Source organism: Histoplasma capsulatum, assembly GCF_000150115.1.
Source record: "Histoplasma capsulatum G186AR genomic scaffold supercont2.7, whole genome shotgun sequence".
NCBI lineage: Eukaryota > Fungi > Ascomycota > Eurotiomycetes > Onygenales > Ajellomycetaceae > Histoplasma > Histoplasma capsulatum.
In genome coordinates, this window is record NW_025544807.1 from 310,188 (window position 1) to 331,779 (window position 21,592).

Consider the following 21,592-nt stretch of genomic DNA (forward strand, 5'->3'; position numbering starts at 1 on the left):
GACTGCTTGGATTCTATCAAGACTTGATATAAGCAAATCAAGATCTAGGTGGCATGTGTCCTGCATAACAAGGCAACAAAACGAAAGAAACAGCTGGAGAGAAATCAAATAAAGAAAATTCAAAAGGCCAGTAGCGTCTCTCGATCTCATATTACTGAGTCATGAAGAATGAGCCCCTTCACGGCAGAGGGCTTCTCAAAAGATATACAAAAGATATACACCACAGTCATTCACGCCAGGCACAAGTCAATGTTGACGAACGACGGTGGATGTCAAAATAAGCTAGGTGGCTGGCGCTTGGCATTCTTACTTAGCAGCCCCACTTGGGCTAGGCCGGAACTTTAAATCGGCCTCGTTCCTGAAGCATTGACAAAGTTCTACAAACACTAGACTTGATGAAATACTTGACTATTTTTTGGCTCTCCACTCTCCTATTTGCTCATCGGCGAAAGTGGCTCGTCAATGAAAACCAGAAAAAATCCGCCATCACTCCTTGAAGACTAAACGCGTTTCGCTGCTTTCCGCTCACTAGTTCCCCCGATTGCTTGCATGTCCAGGAAACCCTGTCACTGGACAGCAAAGGGAATATATCCGTAAATTGCAATTCCCGTCTGATGGAGCATTGAAGAGCAGCCGCGCAATTGTTGAATAAGACATTGATCCCGTTTTTATTCTTGCTCATTGGTCTAACGTTTTTCTTTTCCCCACAAATAGATATCCATGAAATTTCATGTTTTGACTGCTTGGAGCCGGCCCAATTTTAATCTTTGTGCATTGGATACTAGTATCATTCATCCTTTAAAAGTAGTTAGGCTACAGAATGTATTCAGGCAGAACTAAGCCTTGGGGGAAAATATTAAGCATTGTATCATCGTGCTTTCAGGGTCCTTTTCTTTGTACCGTGGATATAAACAACAATTGCCGATACCTCAATGCTTGCAAAATCCAATTGGGAGTTGCGCAGTAATCTAAAGCGACCAACCAATGAGAAAGTAAAGTAAAGCTAGGCACATTCAACAGGTTCCATATAATATATAATACTAGACAAAGAATCCCTTTCCATATTCAGGAGAAAGAAGCAGAGAAGCCAACCCGAGCTCATGCTCAAATCTACCTGTCTACATACCTCCTCGAGCTTCCTACTCAACCAACCAACCGCCACATACCCCTTAACAAACCATAATGGCTCCCTTCCTCACCGTCGTCGCCCAACATCCCCTGAGGAATTCCCCGACAAATATTTGTATGTTAAATGAAGGAAGTAAGCAGCCACATGGTTGCTATTCGAGATTGTCACATTGGCTGCAAAGAGAAAGACTGCAAGCCTTGGATGGAACAAAGGCCCATGTGGTATGTAAAAGGGAAAAAAAATAAATAACGCGGTTTAGATCTATATTTTAGTGCAATGCGAAAAATGACCATGGCATTATAGCTTATGTATGGTCTCCGATTTATGCCATTAGAATTGAGAGGAAAAATATGGTGCCGGTTGGAAGGGGGGGGTTTGGTGTTGGTTCACGGGTATATCTAGTCCTTTCTACCAGCTACGTTTTTGCAAGGGGGCGGAATAGATCCCGATGGCGAAATTTGAGCAGTTAATGTATCGAGGATTGTACCATATTACAATTGCTAGCAGATAGCAACATGCCTCTCTGTCATAGGTGAAATTCGAAAATTCATGGGGTATATTAGCTGATACCGATACATATGTCGACGACATCAATTTAGAAGAAGACTTTCCCAAGTTAGAACATAAAATGCTGCATATTCGAGCAAATCCTGGGAAAGACAACTTGGCCCTTCGATCTGGATATGTTTTAGCAAGCCATCTAAACGACTAAGGATTGCTTATATCGGTGAAGAAGGAAAAGAGCTGTAATTGCGAGATGTAACGAAGAAGCATACTGTTCCATTTTGTTGCCCATAAGTGATCAGGCATGGCATCGCGTGCTATCTGGGTATAATGATGGCGCATGCTCCATCCGGATGCGGGGTCTGGTAAGATGTATTTCGCAAGTTGCCAGGAGAGGACTGCTTTCCTGGGAAAAGTCCTGTGGCAGGATTACATCCGGTGCTCCTCCGATGTATCTCAGAAGCGCCGGAAGATGGTAGAGAAGGTTCAATGAATCTTCCCCTGAGATTGACGTATCAAGTTTGAAGTGTGCAGAGTAGTCAGGAGATCCCGGAATATCCATGCATGGATACCTAGGGAAGTCTGTTATCAGATCGATAACGAGGAATTCGATTGGTAATATTACTGGGATTACCAGATGGTACGTCAATACGAGGAATGGCGGTACGGAAATGACAATACAGGCCTTTCGCCGCGCTCTGATTGGCCCACGCTTTGGTCTCTCACCGCTTTGAGTCAGAAAACTTTTTCCCTTTTGCTCTTCCCCTCCCATATTCTTTGTTTTCTTCACAAACCACTTCTCACCACACACACAGCCAGTTCTATCAATGCCTTCCCTACTCTTCTAAGCATCCCATTACCTTTCACACATAGTATATTTTAGTGCTTGACGGGCACAGCAGCGCTTATGCGTGTAATTCCTTCCATCTTCACTTCTCAGGTATGTAGGCATTCATTTAGAATTGGGAGAATCGCTTTCCCCGTCAGCACGTTTCCTTATGGCTGCGGTCCCTGACTTCGATCCCTGGCTGACTTTTCTCTGATCTAGGACTACATATCTGGTACGCTCAATATGCTAAAACCTACCGTGTTAGCCCATTGGCACAACTGTACTAACTCAATCCTCATTGAAGATCATCTCTGGAAAGCTTCGGTAAATTGAGTCATAAAACGAGCCAGCGGGTTACAAAATATAGAAAAATCAACAATAATGTTTGCACGAGTTATCAAATCAGCCCCAGTGGGGACTCATCTTACCGCTGCTTTGAAGGGGCCGGCTTTTAACGCGCGGTTTTTGGCTACCGTCAATCGAACCGATTTGTCCCAGACCGCCAACCCTTCTACCAAAATCAGCCCATCCTCTCATGACAGGGCGACTTTCACAATCAGAGATGGTCCGGTATTCCACGGGAAGTCATTTGGCGCCAAGTCAAACATCTCTGGCGAAGCTGTCTTCACCACTTCTCTCGTGGGATACCCGGAGTCCTTGAGTGACCCTTCTTATCGTGGCCAGATTTTGGTCTTCACCCAACCCTTGATTGGTAACTACGGTGTGCCATCCGCTGAACGAGATGAAAATGGCCTTCTTAAATATTTCGAATCCCCGAGTCTCCAGGCTGTTGGTGTTGTCGTTGCTGATGTTGCCGAGCGCTACAGCCACTGGACGGCTGTTGAGAGCCTCGGTGAATGGTGCGCTAGGGAAGGTGTCCCCGCCATTTCTGGAGTTGACACTCGCGAAATTGTCACTTATCTTCGAGAGCAGGGTTCTTCCCTAGCCCGAATCACAATTGGCGAGGAATACGACGCTGATCAGGACGAGGCCTTTGTTGACCCGGAACAAATCAACTTGGTGCAAAAAGTCAGCACCAAGGCTCCCTTCCATGTCAGCCCTGGCAACAGCACTGCACATGTTGCTGTTATCGACTGCGGCGTGAAGGAGAATATCCTGCGAAGTCTCGTCAACCGGGGTGCTAGCATCACTGTCTTCCCTTACGACTATCCCATCCACAAAGTCGCTCACCACTTCGACGGAGTGTTCATCTCCAACGGACCTGGTGACCCAACCCACTGCCACGATACCGTCTTCAACCTCCGCAAGCTGATGGAGACGTCCCAGGTACCAATAATGGGGATCTGCCTTGGCCATCAGCTCCTTGCCCTGGCGTCTGGCGCTCGGACCATCAAGCTGAAGTATGGCAACCGCGCGCACAATATCCCAGCTCTGGATTTGACGACAGGTCGCTGCCATATTACCAGTCAGAATCACGGATATGCCGTGGATGCTTCTACGCTTCCAAGCGACTGGAAGCCTTACTTCATCAACCTGAACGACTCTAGCAACGAAGGTTTGTCAATATATTATTTCTATTCCAACGAATTGTCTATGTTTTATTTATTAATTTCTTGCTTTACAGGCCTTATCCACAAGACCCGACCTATTTTCAGTACCCAATTCCATCCGGAGGCAAAGGGTGGCCCGCTCGATTCTTCGTATCTTTTTGATATCTACCTGGAGAGCGTGCAAAAATACAAAACCACCCAAGCTATGTTCCAACCTCAACGAGACAGTCGCCCCAGCTCTCTGCTTGCTGATCTTTTGGGCAAAGAACGGGTTGGAGTACAGACTACCATTGGCGTCCAGACTGGGCCTATCGCAGCCGACTCTGCCGCTGCTACTGTTGCTGCAGCCGCTTGATTGATGGATTGTGCGGACGCCTTTTGCCTATATTCTCTTTTTGCCCAGGGTTCTTTGGCGTTTGATTCTTGTCTCTTGTGTTTGTTATTGTTTTGATCCTTCTGCATTTATCGCGTCTCGAGTGCGTAGACCATCGTTCAATCCCATGATACTTTATTTACCTACTAAGCTCTTTATAAATATATCATTCAATTGCATTATTATACCTCGTACTGCGATAGTCATATTTTTCTGCATAAAGACAGTTCCCTATCAGACCATCCTGCGTATGCCCATATTCAACTTACGTAACCACTTGCCCTCCTCGCTTGGGCAGCCACTCAGCCCTTAGCGTCAAGGCCGCTGAGTCAGCCGCGCACACTACAAAGCAAATCTCCTCGTCCTGAGGTCCAACTTCTCTCCTTCCTCCCAGCAACTGTCCCCCTCATCGTCAAAGAAGTGTAAGTTCCCATTCCCTCCCGCTGCCCGTCCGCTATAGAGGCGTAGACGCATATATATACTCTATACTTGAGGATAGATTCCTCAGTCCTTACATGCACCTTGCATCCATTGACGCGGAGCATAGCAACATATATCAAGTATGCAATTACTAACCACACCAACAACCACAACAGTTAAAACTCTGCGAAGATGAGAGCCAAGTGGAGAAAGAAGCGCGTTCGACGGCTGAAGCGTAAGCGCAGAAAGGTCCGGGCTAGAAGGTTCGTGCTTGTATTCTGGAACAACTTGCTTTCCTCGAAGGAAAACATGTATGCTGACTTGGAAACTACGCCCATTACAGCAAGTAAACAACCCAACCACTCCGTCTCAGTTTCTCTCTATTCATGCATGAAAACACGATCCTCTCGAGCTGAGAGTGAAACCGCACCGATTGTACACTCGCCATGAAAAAAAAGAAAACGAAGACAAGAAAAGCAAAACTTGAACTCAACGTAACGACCGCAAAAAGACGAACTCGATGAACCCCCGTTCCCTTACCCTTTGTTTCCGTCTCAAGCTCAGATCCCTCTTATTTTTTCAGCATGCCAACCGTTCTGAGCACTGCCTTTTGTTTCTTCATTAAGTTAACGAAAAGTTACGACGGGGGAAAGGAATTTGCGTCATGAGTTTATTGTTTTCTTTGAACGCCTCTTTTTATTTTTCTTAAATGTTCGGCCGCGGGAAATGAATGGTTGGGAAAGGGAAGAAAATGTGTTAAGGAAGAAACTTCATATGCTACCTTTTTTTCACGTCTTGATCGAGAGTCTGGTTTTTGTGTGGATGGCAGAGCGCTGGTCAATTCTTCCCCGTTCCTGAATGTTTTTTGTTTTTATGCTCTCTTTATATTTCCCTTGCACTTGGTCCCTGCAAATAGAGAGCAGTTGGAAGGGGAAACAGGAAAGAGGGCAAGATTGCATCCATATAGGAATTACGGAGCTGTTGGGGCTTACTTGAAAATACAAGCCTATTACTTTTCCTTCTTCTCGTTACCTCTTCCATTGTAATTGCTTTTTGGCGCCTTAAATCAATCCCCCCATCCATAATCATTACATCATCTTCAAGGTGGAAAATCCGGTTGTGGAATTTGACGGAATATGGCCTAAATAAATGAATTCAGTTTGTCCCCCATAGTAATGCCTGTACTCTCCTGTGACTCTTCCATTCGGATTCCGCAGAATTTGGATAGAATTGCCGGTGAAAATTCAAATGACCGACTGCTTTGTTGGCTATGTTGAATAGTCTCCCAGCCCTAGGTAGTTTGCACGATCAAGTTAGCGGCGGAATTTTTTTTCTATTCTTTTTCTCTGCCACAGACATCAAACCACCCCGAACATTCTACATTCCTCAAGAAACCCAATTCCAAGTCCCATTCAAATACCCCATTTTGAATATTGCCTCTAGGAAATTTACGAAAAAAACCACTAAGCCGACTAACCCACCAAACAACGATGGGAGTCGACCTCACAGCGGAGAAGAAGAGAAAACGAACTTCTGAAAAGCCCGATCGACCCAGCAAGAAACCCGCTCTTGCGCCTGTTGCGCCTGTTGCGCCAGCGGTCAAGGTTCAATTTGTGCAAAATACGAATGGGCTGGTTCCTATCATAGGTTAGATATACATATATATTCATTTTCTCCTGTTTTGCGAGGGTTCCCGAGAGTCCTTACACCTTCATTTCCATACATGAAGACAAGAAAATAGAAAACTAGCAAAATGAAAAACTAGAGCTAACATAACACTTTCCTCTGCCTAATCGATGCATATCTAGCATCTACGCCGGGTATCAACCTTCCAAACTCTATCCCCCTAACCGCATATTCAAAACCGCGCCATCAAAATCGATCCTCCGCTTCAAAGCAAAATGCAGCCGCAAACACAACCCTCTCCACTTCCGAATTCCTCCTGCAGTCATCCGCGCATCCAAGGATAGACTTCATCGGCAAAGAGGGTGAGAATGAGCTGGATACGCTCTGGAATCACTACGTGGCCGTCTATGACCCGGACGCCCGCACCCTGGAGCTCATGGAGGCGAGGAAGATGACGGTGCGCAGTTGTGTGAGACGTGCGCCCAGGAAGCCTACTAACGATGAGGAAAGCGATGGGGATCTTGCTATGGTATATTTCCCCCTTATACACATTGCTGTATCCCCTCAACGAAAAAAAAGAAGAGGAAGTAGAAGAAGAAGAAGATATCCACCTATCGCTAACTTGGAAATCACCGGTCAGCAATGCAACTGGGCAAAACGCACCGCCCTCACTGAAGCTTTCGGCACCAAACAATCCCGCAAAGCCATCCAATCCGTCGCAGAGAACGCCCTCCTCTCCAACACCCCAGCCGGCCTCGGGCCCAGCGCCGCAGAGAATGCCCTTCTTTCCTCAATCCCTAAGGACCACCCAACCGCTTCCGGCGGCTCCCCACAGAAGACTGCCCAGGCCGAAATCCAAGCTGCAAAGCCGCTCCCCCAACCAAACCTATCCGCCACGCACCCGTCGCAGGTCTACGCGATCGAAACCCTGGTTCCCAACGGCCTGTCGACCCTGCGCACCATGCCCGTCAAGGAGTGGCAGACGTCCATTGCTGCGGGGGAACCGGTGCTTTCAAGCTCTCGCTTCGTGGCGCACAGGGTCGACCACGTCGTGCGGTCGGGCGATGCGACGCAGCTGCAATTGCTACGCTATATCATGGTTCTCATCCAGCTGTCGCGGTCTCTAAAACCCAGTCGCGGTGGAGGAGCATCGTCAGCAATGGCGGCGGGGAGCAAGAAGCTGCCGCCCCGCGAGGACCTGCGGCGCATCCTCTCCTCTTCCTCCTCCACACAGCCCGGGAGGACAGCGACAACGGCCACGGCAACGGCAATGACATCGACGAGCAACCCATCCACTCTCCTCCCAGACTCCTTCCTCGATGCCCTCCGCCGCAAATTCGTCCCGCAGCGCTACTTCCTCTCCAAAACAGACGTCACCTTCCTGCACACCACCATCTGTGCGCTGTCCCTGCATATCCCGCCCGAGGCGGGTTTTTCGCACAACGAGCTTGCAACGGACCCTGCGGACCTGCGTGATGACCTGGGTCTCGAGTTCCATACCATCCAGCAGTACTTCAGGGAGCTGGGGTGCAAGGTGGAAAAGCCTAGGGAGAGCGAGTTTGCGAAGTGGGGGGTTAGGAGCAAGGTTGAAGCAGGGGCAAGGCGGATTGCGAAGTTGCGGGTTCCGGTGGAGTTTCCGAAAGTTAGTAGGGGAGGGAGGAGGTAATAGTAATAATACTAATAAGAGGCGGTGTGGGTGGGCGGGGATTTTCTAAGGGGTTTTTGGACAGAACTGCAATTGTTTCTCAACTCCTTGTTTCAGTTTTAGTTTGAATATACGAGCAAGGTCGGTGGTGGGAAGGGCGAAAATTGCATAGTGCCTGCTTGCCTGCCTTTTGGTTTTATTCTACTATTGTTCTACTGATATTGGATGTGGGGGGAAATATATATATAGAGAGAGAGAGACAGATGTATGTCCTTACCATCTCTGACTCGGGCCTCAACACCCACATAGCTTCATCCTGCTTGTTTCTCAAAATATTATGGAAAACCCGCATCTAAATATAATCCCATCCACCGATGAGAACCTCATAGTCGTGGGCGAGTTTAAAACGTGTTTTTTTAAACTGAATCGAAAAGGCTAATTCCATCGGGAAGTGATCCAACCTGTTACGTGCTGACAAGCTATATATTTATTTATATAACCCAAAAAATTAAAAAATAAATAAAAAATAAAAAATCAACAGATATAGTGTGCATCAAAGCACAAAAGAGGCGGGTAGAATTAAGTTTAACCCATCCAAGCAAACACTGGACAAAATATCACCACAGCAAGCTGGAGGGAATCATATAAATTACCCGTGAATAAATACGTAAGATCCCCTCCGAAAACCAAAAAGGGGAGTTAGTGTAAAGCGGAAATAGCTAAGAGGGCCAGAAAAGATACACAAAAGCTGGATAATCCACCAAAATAAATGAGCGTTTATATATATATATATATTTATCCTCGACATTCGTTCGAACCATAGAAGTCACAAAACCAAGTGTCATTGAGGCGGGCAAGCATTACATTGAAGGAACGAATGATAGACCGGGAGAAGTCCTCTCCACAAGTCAGGACTGCAAAAACTAAGACGAAAACCACTAGCGAAGGGAGGCCCACGTTGTGGGCGCAGGAGAAGAACCGGCCGGCTTTTGAATCCGCGCTTGACTTACGCAGCGACACCGATAGGAGCGGCATGAGCTGGTTCGTTCAAGTGAGCATGCGCCATCAAATCATCTTGCTGCAGATCCAGCATCATCTGCTGTTTGTGCAGTGCCTCAGCCTCCAACTCGCGCTCCAGTGCGTTCTCGAGGTCCTCTCCCTCACGCAGCCCAAGCTGGGCATCGTTCCAGAGCGGGCGATTCTTCGCATCGTCGTCAACCCCAACGCCCAAAAAACCACCGGCCGCTTTCCAATCGCTCGTCTTGCGGATGCCAAGGCGTTCCCAGACTCCCTGCAAAGCTTGGACCAGATGGTCGCGGTAGGGTTTAACATGGCCTGGTGTCGGGGTGACGCGCAGCCGCTCCTCGCCTCTAGGGACGGTGGGGTAGTTGATGGCCTGAACATAGACTCCATAGTCTTTGAGAAGCATGTCGGACGCTTGCTTTGCTACCTCGGCATCTCCAACGAGGATTGGGACGATGTGTGATGGATTTGGGATGACGGGGATGTCCTTCGCGTTCAATTCAGCTTTGACGGCGCGGGTGTGCAGTTGTTGGAGGGTGCGGTCGCGGCCATACGAAACCTGGTATTTAATGGAGGTGGTGGCGCCGGCCATGGTTGCAGGTGGGAGGGACGTTGTGAATATGAACCCTGGGGCAAGGGATCGGATGGTGTCGACGAAGGAGGCGGACCCCGCGATGTAACCACCAACGCAGCCGTACGCTTTCCCGAGTGTGCCCGTTATAATGTCAATTCGGTCCATGATCGTTCCCGCGGTACTCTTGGGGTTGCCCGTATCCAATGAGGCGTAGGTTTCAAAATCAAGATGCTCCGCAACACCGGCCCCGTGGGGTCCATACATGCCGACAGCATGAACTTCATCGAGGAAAGTGATCGCGCCATATTTATCTGCCAGGTCACAAATTTCTTTGATCGGAGCAATGGATCCACACATACTGTAAACCGACTCGAAGGCGATTATCTTGGGGATAGAAAGCGGCAAAGACGCAAGTTTCTGTTCCAGGTCTTCTAAATCATTGTGCTTGAAGACCATCTTCCTCGCGCCGGAGTGGCGTATTCCCTGAATCATCGACGCATGATTCAAACTGTCGGACAATATCACACAATCTGGAAGCTTACTTCCTAGAGTGGCCAGAGTGGCATCGTTGGCGACATAGCAAGAACTGAACACCAAAGCACTCTCTTTGCCATGCAATTTGGCAAGAGTCTCCTCCAACCTAACAGCATGTTGATTGTGGCCTGAGATGTTACGTGTGCCCCCAGCGCCAGCACCATAGTTATCAAGCGTTTCATGCATAGTTCGAAGAACCTTGGGATTCCGTCCCATGCCGAGGTAGTCATTGGCGCACCAGACGGTCACCTGTTCCTCTGGAGTGGACATGTGCGCACGAGGGAAATTGCTGGCAAGACGATTGATATTGTTGAAATATCGGTAGGATTTATCCTTGTGTTTCTTTTCCAGCTCGCTGTTGTAGAAGTCCTCATAATCAAATTTCTCTGACGCAGGAGCCTGCGGCTTAGGACCCGGGAAAGCTGCCATTTCATGTGCCAAAGCAGGCTTCCCGCCGTGAACCTTAGAAAGTGCCGGGTGAACTAAGTTTCCAAACGTATCAGTAGCCTGAGCAAATATAAAAGAAAAAGGACCAAAACAAAGTAAAATCCACGTAGCAGCAAGAAAAGAAACCTAAATGACCGCAAAGCAAACTCACCATTCTCGTATTTCCTGACAACATCTGGATCAATCTTAGCGTTCTTGCTCGTAGAAGTATGGAACCTCTTCTTTCCAGCAACGACACGCAATGCCTTTGCGTCTTTAGTGACGCCGGCGACACCACTGGCAAAGGTGCTGAATGCCCTGGTGGAGGCAATGCGAGCGCTCTGGACAGCAAGGGCCTTGCTCATGACAGGGCATCTGCGCGCGACGACCTGCAGATTGGAGATGGCACCTCCTCCAGGACTGGCATTGGCCATAGCTGGGGTACAGAGGGCACGGAGGGCCGTGGGGGAAGTCTTATGCAGAAAGGGGCAGAGCGAGCGGGACTGGTTGAGCAACGCCTCCATGATCGCTGTGGTGGTTGAAATCCTTGTGGTCCTTGTCTCCGGGATTCAGAGTGGTAAGCAAGTTTGCTATGGTTGACGCGGAAATGCTACGCCGGAATTCGACAGTGCTTTGAGTGCGTCTACGGGTAACTGATTCCGCCCTTCCTTCTCTTCAGGTTGGGTGGTGGATGTTCTGAATTGGAAATGTCCTGTGCTGAACAAAATGCAGATTGGCTGCGGCGGATGAATAAGACGCTTCTGATTGGCCTGGGGGAATGGATCCTTGCACTGACTAAGCAGCTGCGGCGTGCTTGGCAATGGCGGTCCTTCTATAAAAATTGGGCGGGGGAGGACTGTATATAAGTCTTGAGTCAACTACTATCGGAGGAATAAAACACAGAAGAGATGCAGGATTACCACTATCCTGGTCTCTCTAAAACAGCTCTCTTCAAGGGGTTTTTCAGGGTTTATCTACCCTTGGGTTCCTGTACTCCGAAGCTATTTCGGTGGTCTAAAGTTGAACGGAGCCCGGTCTTTTCGCCTTCTTGCCCCTCACTCGATACTGGTAGGGTTTGAAAACATACACAGTGCGGAAACCGTTAAGAAGTACACAGCGGAAAAGAGAAGGATGGCTGAATGAAGACGGACAGTTTTCCGGCCGAAAATTTGAACTCCGTTCAGCGTTTTGAACACCGTTCAGCTGTAAGCCCCATCCATCCCAACAAAGGAATAGCAACACTAATAACCAAAATTAAAGCGAAAGGCTTATTTCTTGAAACCAATCAAAAATCGTACGAAGATTGAACGAAAATTTCGGAAACTTACATATATTGAGAATGGATTGCTGATTCCTATGCTGCTCCTCACCGCCTACTACGCACTGCGCATCTGGTCAGCTTTACTTAACGTGCCCTGACAGGGATAACTCAAGGCTGCGTAGCTACTACAATTCAATGAGAAATACCTACGAATCTGTCTGACCTCTGTTTTTGGGCGGGCTTTCAAATAGAAGGACGTAGCCCATGTAAACGCAATTGTCATCATTAAAAATAGAACTTGCTTCCAACGGGATTAAAGTGGTCGGGGTCCAAAAAGGATCAAAAATTAACTCTTACATGGAGTGAAGTGATAACATGATTATCATCGCATGAGGCCTTGTTTCTTTTAAGTTTCTTGGCTTCAAGCCGCCCTCCGCGGTTTAGCAATCCCCGGGAGCGCGGCGGCCTTGTGAGCTTTTATGGCGGGAGAGCTGCTCCAGTGGAATGGAATGGTTGACAGCCTGTTCTCGGAAGCACCAATATTGTGGCACGTTTAAGGGCTCGCCGATGCCTGGCTTACTAACATATATATACTATCTTCAGATGATCACAGCAAGATATAGTATTACAATTGAAGATAGCAATACAGAAAGCAGCCTGAATGGATTAAGAATTTAGCCACTCGATCAAAATCGCCCACACAACTACAACTACAACTACTACTGACCGACCAGCCAGCTGCCAGGTACTTATTTACTTACCCCACATAGTTAAACCGGTATGCCGAGAAGCTCTGTGACATGGTAAACTGTCCCAAGTCCTCCTATTCACAGTCCTATGACTACTTACATATCCCCAACCAAACTTAACTTTGCTCAATGATCGAAAGAGCAATGTCCGCATTAAACCCGTTATGAACTTCTTTTAGAATATAAAAATAGAACCAAAAACAAATCTCGACGGTTAACTATAAGGTTTCAACCGCCCGGTTCGGTTCCCCACGACAAACAATTACAGCGTATAGCAGCGCGCAGCAGGGGTTCCCCATGGTCTTTTTTTCTTGATTCCCCGGCAACATCCGAAATTCCTTGGGTGACATATATATATAGCATATGCTCCTTGGTTATGTTATTCATCCCATCCCATACCTGTTAACTACTAACGTTAGACGGATGATGAGAGCGAACAAAACCCTTAAGTTAACGCCAAGCAGGCCCAAGCTTGTCCATTTCAGCAGAACCGCTCTACAAGCGTAACTAATGAATCATCCATCAGGAGGAGGGACCGGGCTGATTATCCATCCACCCCTCTCGCTTCACTGGTAAGCAAGCAAAGGAGCGTGAGAATGTTCATACATCCAATACGTAGCTAAATAGATCCATTCTCTCTCTTCCAGGGATCAGAGAGATTGGTTGTGTGTTCCTCGGAGGGGCTTTGTACAGTATAAGTGATAGTATGTGTCGGAAACTGGATAAATGTCCGAATATTGACCCAAATACTGAATATCGATAGAGTATTGATAATGTTAGGCCACTGGGGGCAAAAGAGCTCAATCACCACCAACGCCGTGGTGGTAGAGAGGGGACGACGAATCACCCAATCCAATCCCTCCAACAGATAATTGATTACATGATAAAAAAGGCAGTATTTATAGTTGAGGAAGAGAATGCTCGATTATACGAGAGAGGCAGTGAGTTGCTCAAAACGAGATGTGATAACTATAAGATCTCTGATAGTTATATTATATGAGATATTACGAGATATTATCTCCGACAGTATGTCTCAGTACATGTACTGTATCTATGGAGCGGTAGGTGATTGATTGTAGGGTAACGAGAGCTTTCACGACTATCTACTGAACTGAGTCAAAGAAAGATGACTCAAAAAGAATAATTAAGATTAGAAAAATTTTGATGGGTTTTTATCAAGAATGAATTGCTCATCTCACATACTCAGTTCTGCATGGGATTGGAGGTTTGTAACTAGTTATCAATCATATCAATCAATCAGCCACTTAATTTCTCAACTTCCAGATATTATTCATTTCTCTTATGTAGCTATCTGAACATAGGAAAAGTTCAACAAAAAAAAAAGATTTAAGAAATAATCAATAATCAACAATAATTAATAAATAAATAAATCATCAGAATACAAAAAAAACCATGAGTGAAAGAAATATAAATAACAGATAAAAAACAAAATTCCATCAAAGCAGTAGCAGTAGTAGTAGTAGTAGTAGTAGCAGCAGCAGCAGTAGTAAGTAGTAGTACACACTGTCTCTCCAAACACACATACACAACAATTGGGGACGGGGTTGCGCAGCCGTTTAAGAGATAGACAGAGAAGAAAAAGAAAGGAAGAAAAGCAAGGAAAAAAAAATTACATAGCAGCAGACCCCTTTCTCCTCGGGTTGATTTTCCTCATTTTTCCCCACCCCGTCCCCTCATCTTTATACGAAGGAAACATAAAATAAACAATTGAAACAGACAGAAACCCAGAAGCAAACTCCCAAAAGGACACAAGAAAAGGGGTTTTTTTTAAAAAAATTAAAAAAAAAAACATAAAAAAGAAAGAATTACTTCCCCTGCCTTTTCTTCGTATTTCTCACAAGAACCACCACCACGGCTTTTGTTTTTTTGAAGGAAAAAAAATAATAAAAATAAAAATAAAAATAAATAAATAAAAATTGACAATCGAACATCAAAAAAATTCAAAGAAACCAATCAGTCCAGTCAATCATCCCCATCAATCAACCGCAATCGCTCCTTGGTCGTCTTCGCCTTCTTCGACCGGCTCGCGCCTCCACCGCCACCACGGCCGCCTCGTCGAGATTTAGAGCCTGCAGTGGGTTTATGATGATTATCCCCCGCCGAGACAGGTGTCGCAGCGCCAGATGGCTTCGCGCTGACGTCTTCGAAGTGTCCCTCTCCTGTACGTAGCACAAAGACAACACGGGTCAGCCAGCCGGGTCGGCAGTCAAAGCAAAGCATTTTTTTTCCTCCCCCCAAGCCTTTTTTTGTAGACCGGGCGATATATAATATACATGTTGCAAGAGATGGCAAGAGTAACATACCTTCATGATACATATCATCCAACGTGACATCCCTCTTCCTCTTTCCACCAGCCGAAGAAGCAGCACCTTTCCGCCCACCTCCTTTCTTCCCTGTCGCCCCCATTTCCTCAGCTTTATCCATGGCCTCCTTCTCCAGCTGCTCAAGCATTTCTGCCTGGTTATCATCAGCAAGCCACATGGCAATATCCTTCGTGCGGTTCTCGCGGCTGCGCGTGTTGAAGTCAACACCAGCGCCCGAGCCGCCGGATATAACCACTCGCTGCACTTCTTCCTTTTGCAGCGCGCGCTTGCGGATTCGCTCCTCGATGGTCCCGCGGGTGATGAGGCGGTAGACGGTGACTTGTTTGGTTTGGCCAAGGCGGTGAGCACGGTCCATGGCCTGCGAGTCGATGGTGGGGTTCCAATCGGAGTCATAGAAGATGACAGTATCGGCGGCTGTAAGGTTGATGCCCAGGCCACCTGCGCGAGTGGAGAGGAGGAAAACGAAGATCTCGGGCCGCTGTTGGAAGTCCAGGACTGTGTCACGGCGGTCTTCGAGTTTGGTGCTGCCGTCAAGTCGGCAGTATTTGTAGTTGCGGTAGGTGAGGTATTCTTCCATGAGGTCTATCATGCGGGTCATTTGGAAGTAGAGAAGGACGCGGTGGCCCCCGTTCTTAAGTTCTCGGAGGAGCTCGTCCAGCTTAGCTAGCTTGCCTGAGTCTGTGACGAATCGTCTCATCGATGGTACGGAGATATTGGTATACCGGCCCTTTTCTGATAGGGGCTGGGGAAGCATTGGCATGAAACTGAATTCAGCTGGATCCAGCTTCTTCTCCAGAATCTCTGCATCCATGGCCCGCGTGGTGGTTCCAAAAAGTGCGTGCTGGACGGATGGGTTGAACAAAGTGTCTCTGATTTCAAAGTTGACGAACTGGTTAGAACACGAGACGGTGATCGGAGGCGCTAACGCCCCAGGCTTAGCGCACGGCTCGATCAATCCCAACCCTGCATTTTGGAACGTTCTGCTGGAAATATTCAGCAACTCATTCATGCGTCCTTCCCGAGTGATTTCCGCCAAGGCCCGGCGATCACTCCGCTCCACGATGTTAAACAGGCTATGAGAAGGGACTGCTGCGGAGAGGTCGTTCTCTTTATCATCGTAGACGACCATAAGCCGGGACAGACGCTGTGAATATCCGCGACGCTTTATTGCGCGCTCAAACACTCCCTTGCGGGACAGTTCGAAAGCCTCTCCAACGGAGGTGTCAGCAAACCGCAGCCACGAGAATGCCTGGTCCCGTTTCACACTTTCTCTGATGTTCTCCGGTGTCCAGATATTCATCATGTGAGACAGATATTTGCCGTTGAATCCAGCCCTTTCATTTCCTGGGCCAGGAACATCGAGACGTCCATGTGAGCTACAAATGAGGCGTGGTAGATCGTATTCAATAATATTTCGTGTTGAATATGCAACGTCGATAAGAGGGCCTTCCCGCAGGAAAGATGCCGTTTCCGCGAAATATGCAGCAGCGAACGGGGAAGCGGTCTCGGCCCGCTCAAACAGATCAGGGTGATTACAAACTTTTCGGAATTGCATAACCAAGTTCATCAGTGTTGTACTATCCGAATCATCTCCAATAGCCGCCTTCTCAATAAGATCCATGATGCTGACTCGATTTCGAAGGTTGGTGTAATAAGCGCGCTGGCGGTAAGTAAGGTCACAGAAAACATCTTTTTCCACCTTATCACCAAGCTCCTTCTGGACATGCTTCTTGATACGACGGAGCATAAACGGCTTCAGGATCATGTGCAGCCTCTTCAGTTGATCCTCGTTTAATTTCGTATTACTCTGGGCATGGCTTTCGATGTCCTTGGAAAACCACTCGCTAAACTCGTCATGGGAATCAAAAAGGGTAGGCATAATGAAATGGAGCAAAGCCCACAGTTCCTGCATGTTATTCTGTATAGGAGTTCCAGTGAGCAGAAGTCGGTTGCGGCAGTGGAAACCAAGAAGATTTTTCCAGCGGGAACTCTGCGAGGATTTAATAGCCTGGGCTTCATCGAGAATCATATATTGCCATTTCACCTTTTGGAAATATTGCGCATCCAGCACAACCAACTGGTAGGATGTTACCAAAACATGGAACTCAGACTCCTTCGTGTATGTAATATGCTTGCGATCCCAAAATTTTCGTAGAACTTTTCGATCCTTGGCTGAGCCCCAATACGGTAGGACTTTGATGTTAGGAACGAATCGCGAAATCTCTTGTTGCCAGTTGTGAAGGGTCGAGGCGGGCGCAATAACGAGGAACGGGCCCCAGATATTATGCACTTCGGCGAGATAAGCCATGACGGAGATGGATTGCACAGTTTTACCTAGACCCATCTCATCTGCAAGAATGCCGTTGATGCCTTGCTCGTAGAGATTGACAAGCCAGTTCAAACCCTTTAACTGATATTCCTTCAATTGGGCAGTAAGCATCTTCGGCTGGGAAACTTCAACATCACCAAGACTTGTAGGATTCTGGAAATTCATCTCCCCTTCATCGAAGGCAGCCATTTTGTTATCGTCGTTGTTGAATGCCCGCGCCCGGTCTTGAGCTTGTTGTACGGCGTTTTGGGCATTAGCCATTGCCGCTTGCCGCAATGCCGTTTCATCTTCTGCATCGAAGTCGAGGTCTTCGAAACTGGTGACCTTTGGCGCCACTTTCATGTCGTTCTCAGGAGGGGGTATATCAAGTTTCGGGCTGGCCATATCCGCAGCAGTATCGACGCCAGCGGTGTCATCTGTCTGTTCCGCTTGACTTGTTTTTATCTTTCGGCCTATGAAATGGGAATACAGCTCTGTCTGGGAAATCAAGAAGTTCAGTTTTCGTTTCTGGCGGTTAGCCTCGCGATCAGCTTCTGCCTTCTTGGCCAGTTCCAGCTCCTGTCTCTCAGCCATACGACGCAAATCGCGTTCCTCACGCTCATTCCGTTTCCAGAATGACATCATCTCGCGCATAGTTCTCTTCGCTCGAGCTTGAGTATCCTTCATACTCTTGTTGGTACGTTCTTGCCATTTACGAGCCTGTTTGCTGGCCAGCTGGGCGGTCTTACGGAGGTTCTCCTGGCGAGTGCTCAATGAAGCTGCCTTGATACGATAGACTTTGGGTACATCTTTTCGAGAAATCTCTCTCCAGATAGCCTCGTATAGCATGTTGTAGGCCTTGGATTCGAATGGCGTAGTGGTAGGAGAAGGGGTCGTTTCCTTGGAGAGGGCACCTTTGGCCTCTTTCTTCAACGCTTCCTTCTTCGAATCCTCCTTGGGAGCAAGAGGAACAAGCTCGTCATCCTTCTCCATGGCAGCATAGGCAGCTTCCGCAGCATCTTTTTCGGCCTGTTTCTTCTCCTTGGATTTCTTCGGTCGCAAGGCGGAGCCAGACTTGCCAGACTTTCTCTTTGGCGGGGGAGATTTCGAAGCGACATGGAAAGTGCTGGTAGTGCCGCCTTCGAGGTTCGGAGCCATCGGGGTTACTTCACTGATTTCCTCAGGCTCATTTCCTCGCTCCAAGGCACGTTTCGTACTCTTGATCTTCTTGCGAGACTTTTCAACCTCGCGCATCAGGCGTTCTTTCTCCACGGCATCTTCTGCTTTAATGGCTTTCTGGCGAGCCTCATCCATTTTCTGGGTCTCAAGACGGACGGTGTTCTCACGACGCCGTTTTCTTTGCATGTCCTTCTTCCGTTCCTTTTCATCCTGGAGCTCCTTCTGTTGGACTTCGATTTGAACGGCAGCCTCATGCTGATTGTTAAACCGTTCAGTCCCATTTAGTAGTTGTTTCTCGAAAACTTTGGCCAGGGAGCTCAAGAATTCAATTTGGCGTCGCTATAAAGAAAAGTGTTGTTAGCTTGACAGAGAGACCACGAGACGAGCTCCCAGTTTAATTTTTTTTTTATTATTATTTTGGTTCGTTTCGATTTTTTTTATTTAAAGAAAAAAAAGGTTCATAACATACCCTCCGTTTCCGTGCTTCGATGGCCTCCACCTCACGAGCTCGTTTCTTTCCCTTGCGGATGTAACGCGCCCACTCAATTTCAAATCCTGGAGCTTCGAGCTCACGCTTGTCCATGGAATCAATGTGGTCCATCGCTTTAACAATCCTATCGTTCTCGCGGTCAGATACGGGCTTCCTTGACCTTGAATTTGTTGTAGGGGCAGCGGATTTTGTTGTGGATACGCCGTTGGTAGATGGGCGGGGTGAAATGTCGCTGTAAGAAGGTTCCAAGTGAACGAGTTGGCGGCGCCTTTCCGAGCTGGACTGCTTGGGTTTTTCAACTTTGGGCGCTGGGGCAATTGTCAAAGGTTCATTCACTTTGTTGACCCGGGGTGGGGAGGTAGTTTTCCGCGGAGGGCGTTCCTCAGTCGGAGCTGAAAGGATGCTTGCAAATGACATCGGGTCTGTTCTAGTTGGTTTCTACACGAAAACGAGTAAGTCAGCTCATAATAATACTGGTAAAGTAATATGTATATCGATATATATATATATATAGTGATAATAAAGGCAATTCAAACAAAGAGGATTATCCACGTACTGATTCCTTCGTGGAAGCAGGTCTCGAATCGCGCATCAAGGACGACTGAGACGAATAGCCCATGCTATTCGGTCTAGTATCATGCATAGTCTCGTGGTCACGCTTTGGCGATCGCGTGATCGATTCGGTCCCACCGTGCGGGTGATTGTGGGAGGGGACCTGCTGGCCGTAGAGGTTTGGAGGCGGGGAATGGACAGACGAGGACATATTTGAGCTACCATACGGACGATGTGTGGAGAACTGAGGGGTCGCCGATGTCGAATGGGCGTGGTATGATGGGGAAGTGTCAGGATGGGATGCTGATCCGTTCAAAGGGGGAAGAGTGGGATTCATCATCGGAGAAGGGGCATGGCCGAAGCGCGGGCTCCGGGCCATGGAGGAAGGGGGGTACGCTGGGGGAGTATGAGGAGGTGCCTGGTACGGGTCATTGTTGGGGTAGGAAGATCTGTCTCTCGAAGTGGGCGAGTAGCTTGCGAAGCGAGGCTGCTGGGTGGGAGAGTGAACGGTGTAGGGCGGCCCTCCTGCCATCACGAGCAGCTCAGCCTCTTCTTGGAGCGGAAGCACGCGTTGGGAGAGAGGGACCAAAAGAGACAGATGGGCCGCGGAGTTGGGTATGGGCCGGCAGTTGAGGTAATTAAATTCTGTCTTGTGCTGGCAAGAAAAAGGAGAAACTTGGGATTAAGGAATGGAGATCGCCATGAAGTTTAGGACAAGAACGAGAAAAAAAGAAAATGGATTGGTTGCCCCCGAGAATCCGTGTGAGCCGGGCTGTTGGATAGGGCGTTGTCAGCCAAAACCATAAGTGAGAGGTATATAGAAAAAAAGTTTTCTCGTGGGTTGGTATAGAGGTAAATTGAAGGTAGAGACATTCGGGAATGGAAAAAAAAGTAGGGATGAGAGGATGGGAGAAGACACTGTACCTGAAGCTGGCGAGAGGAAAAAAGAAGCGGGTGTTTTTGGATCTGGCCGTTCTGTCCTGACACCAAGCACGAAACCAAGGGACGAAGGCTAGTGGATTCGCAGGAAGCAGAAGGCTATAGAAGACGATGATTGGTGGCAAGTCAGGAGTGAGGATACAGAGGATGGTGAGGGTGGAGGAGGAGGAGAGGATGATGGTGGTGGTGGTGATGGTGGTGGTGGTGATGGAGCTGAAGGCGAAGACGACGGGCGATGGTGGTGGATGGCGAGGGCGGCGCCTTCATGGTTGGTGTGTGGTGGTTGTGTGGACCAGGACACTTGGTTGTGGTTGTTGGTTGTGGTTGTGGTGCGTGCGGGCGGAAGCAAATCCCCTGACGCAGGACGCTGGACGCTGGACGCTGGACACTGGACACTGGACACTGTGGAGAGAGAGAGAGAGGGTTTGGTGACTCTGGCCAGGCGGCGGCTGCGGGCTGCCCTGCGACGGGGCGTATTTCCCCGTACGGACAGCCGCGGGTACACGGCCAGTGTGTGGGCATCCGCTGCAGCTGCCGCGTAAATTACGGGTATTCATCTTACTCGTATCGTCAAATACGCCATGGTGTTACAGCCAGATCCCCATCTGTGAAAAAGCTACTAGCACTGGGAGTTGATCCGCGCAAAAAGGAGTGGGCAGTAGTATTCATGGGCTTTGGATTTTTGAGATGGGACAGAGATTGTGATGGCAATGGCAATAGCTACTGTATTCACTATACCAGTCACTGGCTGGGAATTGGCTGGGAATTGGCTGGTGTCAATCCACCAAGTCCGATGTCAATAGGGACTAGTAAGTTTACTATCTATCAATAGGTACAGTAAGCACCATGGCATCGGCCAGAGCGATGGAAACAACACCAAGAAAACAAAGGGGGAGAGAGAGAAAGAGAGATTTCTCTGAACCCCCATTATTGACCTCTCCCGCCCTTTGAACCCCTCCAGCTGCTTCCCGCACCTCTCCAGCTCCCCGGATCTCTTTGTTCTCAACCTCACAGGGCCTTCCTTACCCTTCGCCCGCTTTCTGATCCCATCCAATTGCAAACGCTATCACATCCAATCAAAACCCCCTCCCCAGCAAGTCAGTACATCATGACATCAACGACCAATTGGCACTGCAAACTTAATTAACCACTTGGAACTTGTTCTCGCCGCGAAT

The 21,592-nt window shown here is 48.1% G+C and overlaps 6 protein-coding genes across 6 annotated transcripts; 3 read left to right on the top strand and 3 right to left on the bottom strand.

Moving 5' to 3' along the window:
- Positions 1 to 1,931: 1,931 nt before the first annotated feature.
- HCBG_05397 (uncharacterized protein) lies at positions 1,932 to 2,405 on the bottom strand (the record flags this gene model as incomplete). The annotated part of the gene is made up of 1 exon (XM_045432446.1): positions 1,932 to 2,405. The coding sequence occupies one exon, from the start codon at positions 2,403 to 2,405 to the stop codon at positions 1,932 to 1,934; it is 474 nt and encodes a 157-aa protein (XP_045286562.1).
- Positions 2,406 to 2,446: 41 nt separating this feature from the next.
- Positions 2,447 to 4,491, top strand: HCBG_05398 (carbamoyl-phosphate synthase subunit arginine-specific small; the record flags this gene model as incomplete). The annotated part of the gene is made up of 4 exons (XM_045432447.1): positions 2,447 to 2,573; positions 2,682 to 2,694; positions 2,767 to 3,978; positions 4,048 to 4,491. 2 exons carry the CDS (start codon positions 2,844 to 2,846, stop codon positions 4,326 to 4,328), a joined length of 1,416 nt encoding a protein of 471 aa, XP_045286563.1.
- Positions 4,492 to 6,256: 1,765 nt separating this feature from the next.
- Positions 6,257 to 8,058, top strand: HCBG_05399 (uncharacterized protein; the record flags this gene model as incomplete). The annotated part of the gene is made up of 3 exons (XM_045432448.1): positions 6,257 to 6,413; positions 6,575 to 6,921; positions 7,033 to 8,058. The coding sequence occupies 3 exons, from the start codon at positions 6,257 to 6,259 to the stop codon at positions 8,056 to 8,058; spliced, it is 1,530 nt and encodes a 509-aa protein (XP_045286564.1).
- A 985-nt stretch (positions 8,059 to 9,043) lies between these two features.
- On the bottom strand, positions 9,044 to 11,118 carry HCBG_05400 (5-aminolevulinic acid synthase HemA; the record flags this gene model as incomplete). Its single annotated transcript, XM_045432449.1, has 2 exons — positions 9,044 to 10,650; positions 10,767 to 11,118. The coding sequence occupies 2 exons, from the start codon at positions 11,116 to 11,118 to the stop codon at positions 9,044 to 9,046; spliced, it is 1,959 nt and encodes a 652-aa protein (XP_045286565.1).
- A 3,469-nt stretch (positions 11,119 to 14,587) lies between these two features.
- Positions 14,588 to 20,010, bottom strand: HCBG_05401 (DNA ATP-dependent helicase; the record flags this gene model as incomplete). The annotated part of the gene is made up of 4 exons (XM_045432450.1): positions 14,588 to 14,784; positions 14,929 to 18,775; positions 18,906 to 19,364; positions 19,483 to 20,010. 4 exons carry the CDS (start codon positions 20,008 to 20,010, stop codon positions 14,588 to 14,590), a joined length of 5,031 nt encoding a protein of 1,676 aa, XP_045286566.1.
- A 373-nt stretch (positions 20,011 to 20,383) lies between these two features.
- HCBG_05402 (uncharacterized protein) lies at positions 20,384 to 20,959 on the top strand (the record flags this gene model as incomplete). The annotated part of the gene is made up of 2 exons (XM_045432451.1): positions 20,384 to 20,432; positions 20,562 to 20,959. The coding sequence occupies 2 exons, from the start codon at positions 20,384 to 20,386 to the stop codon at positions 20,957 to 20,959; spliced, it is 447 nt and encodes a 148-aa protein (XP_045286567.1).
- Between the last annotated feature and the right edge of the window lie 633 nt (positions 20,960 to 21,592).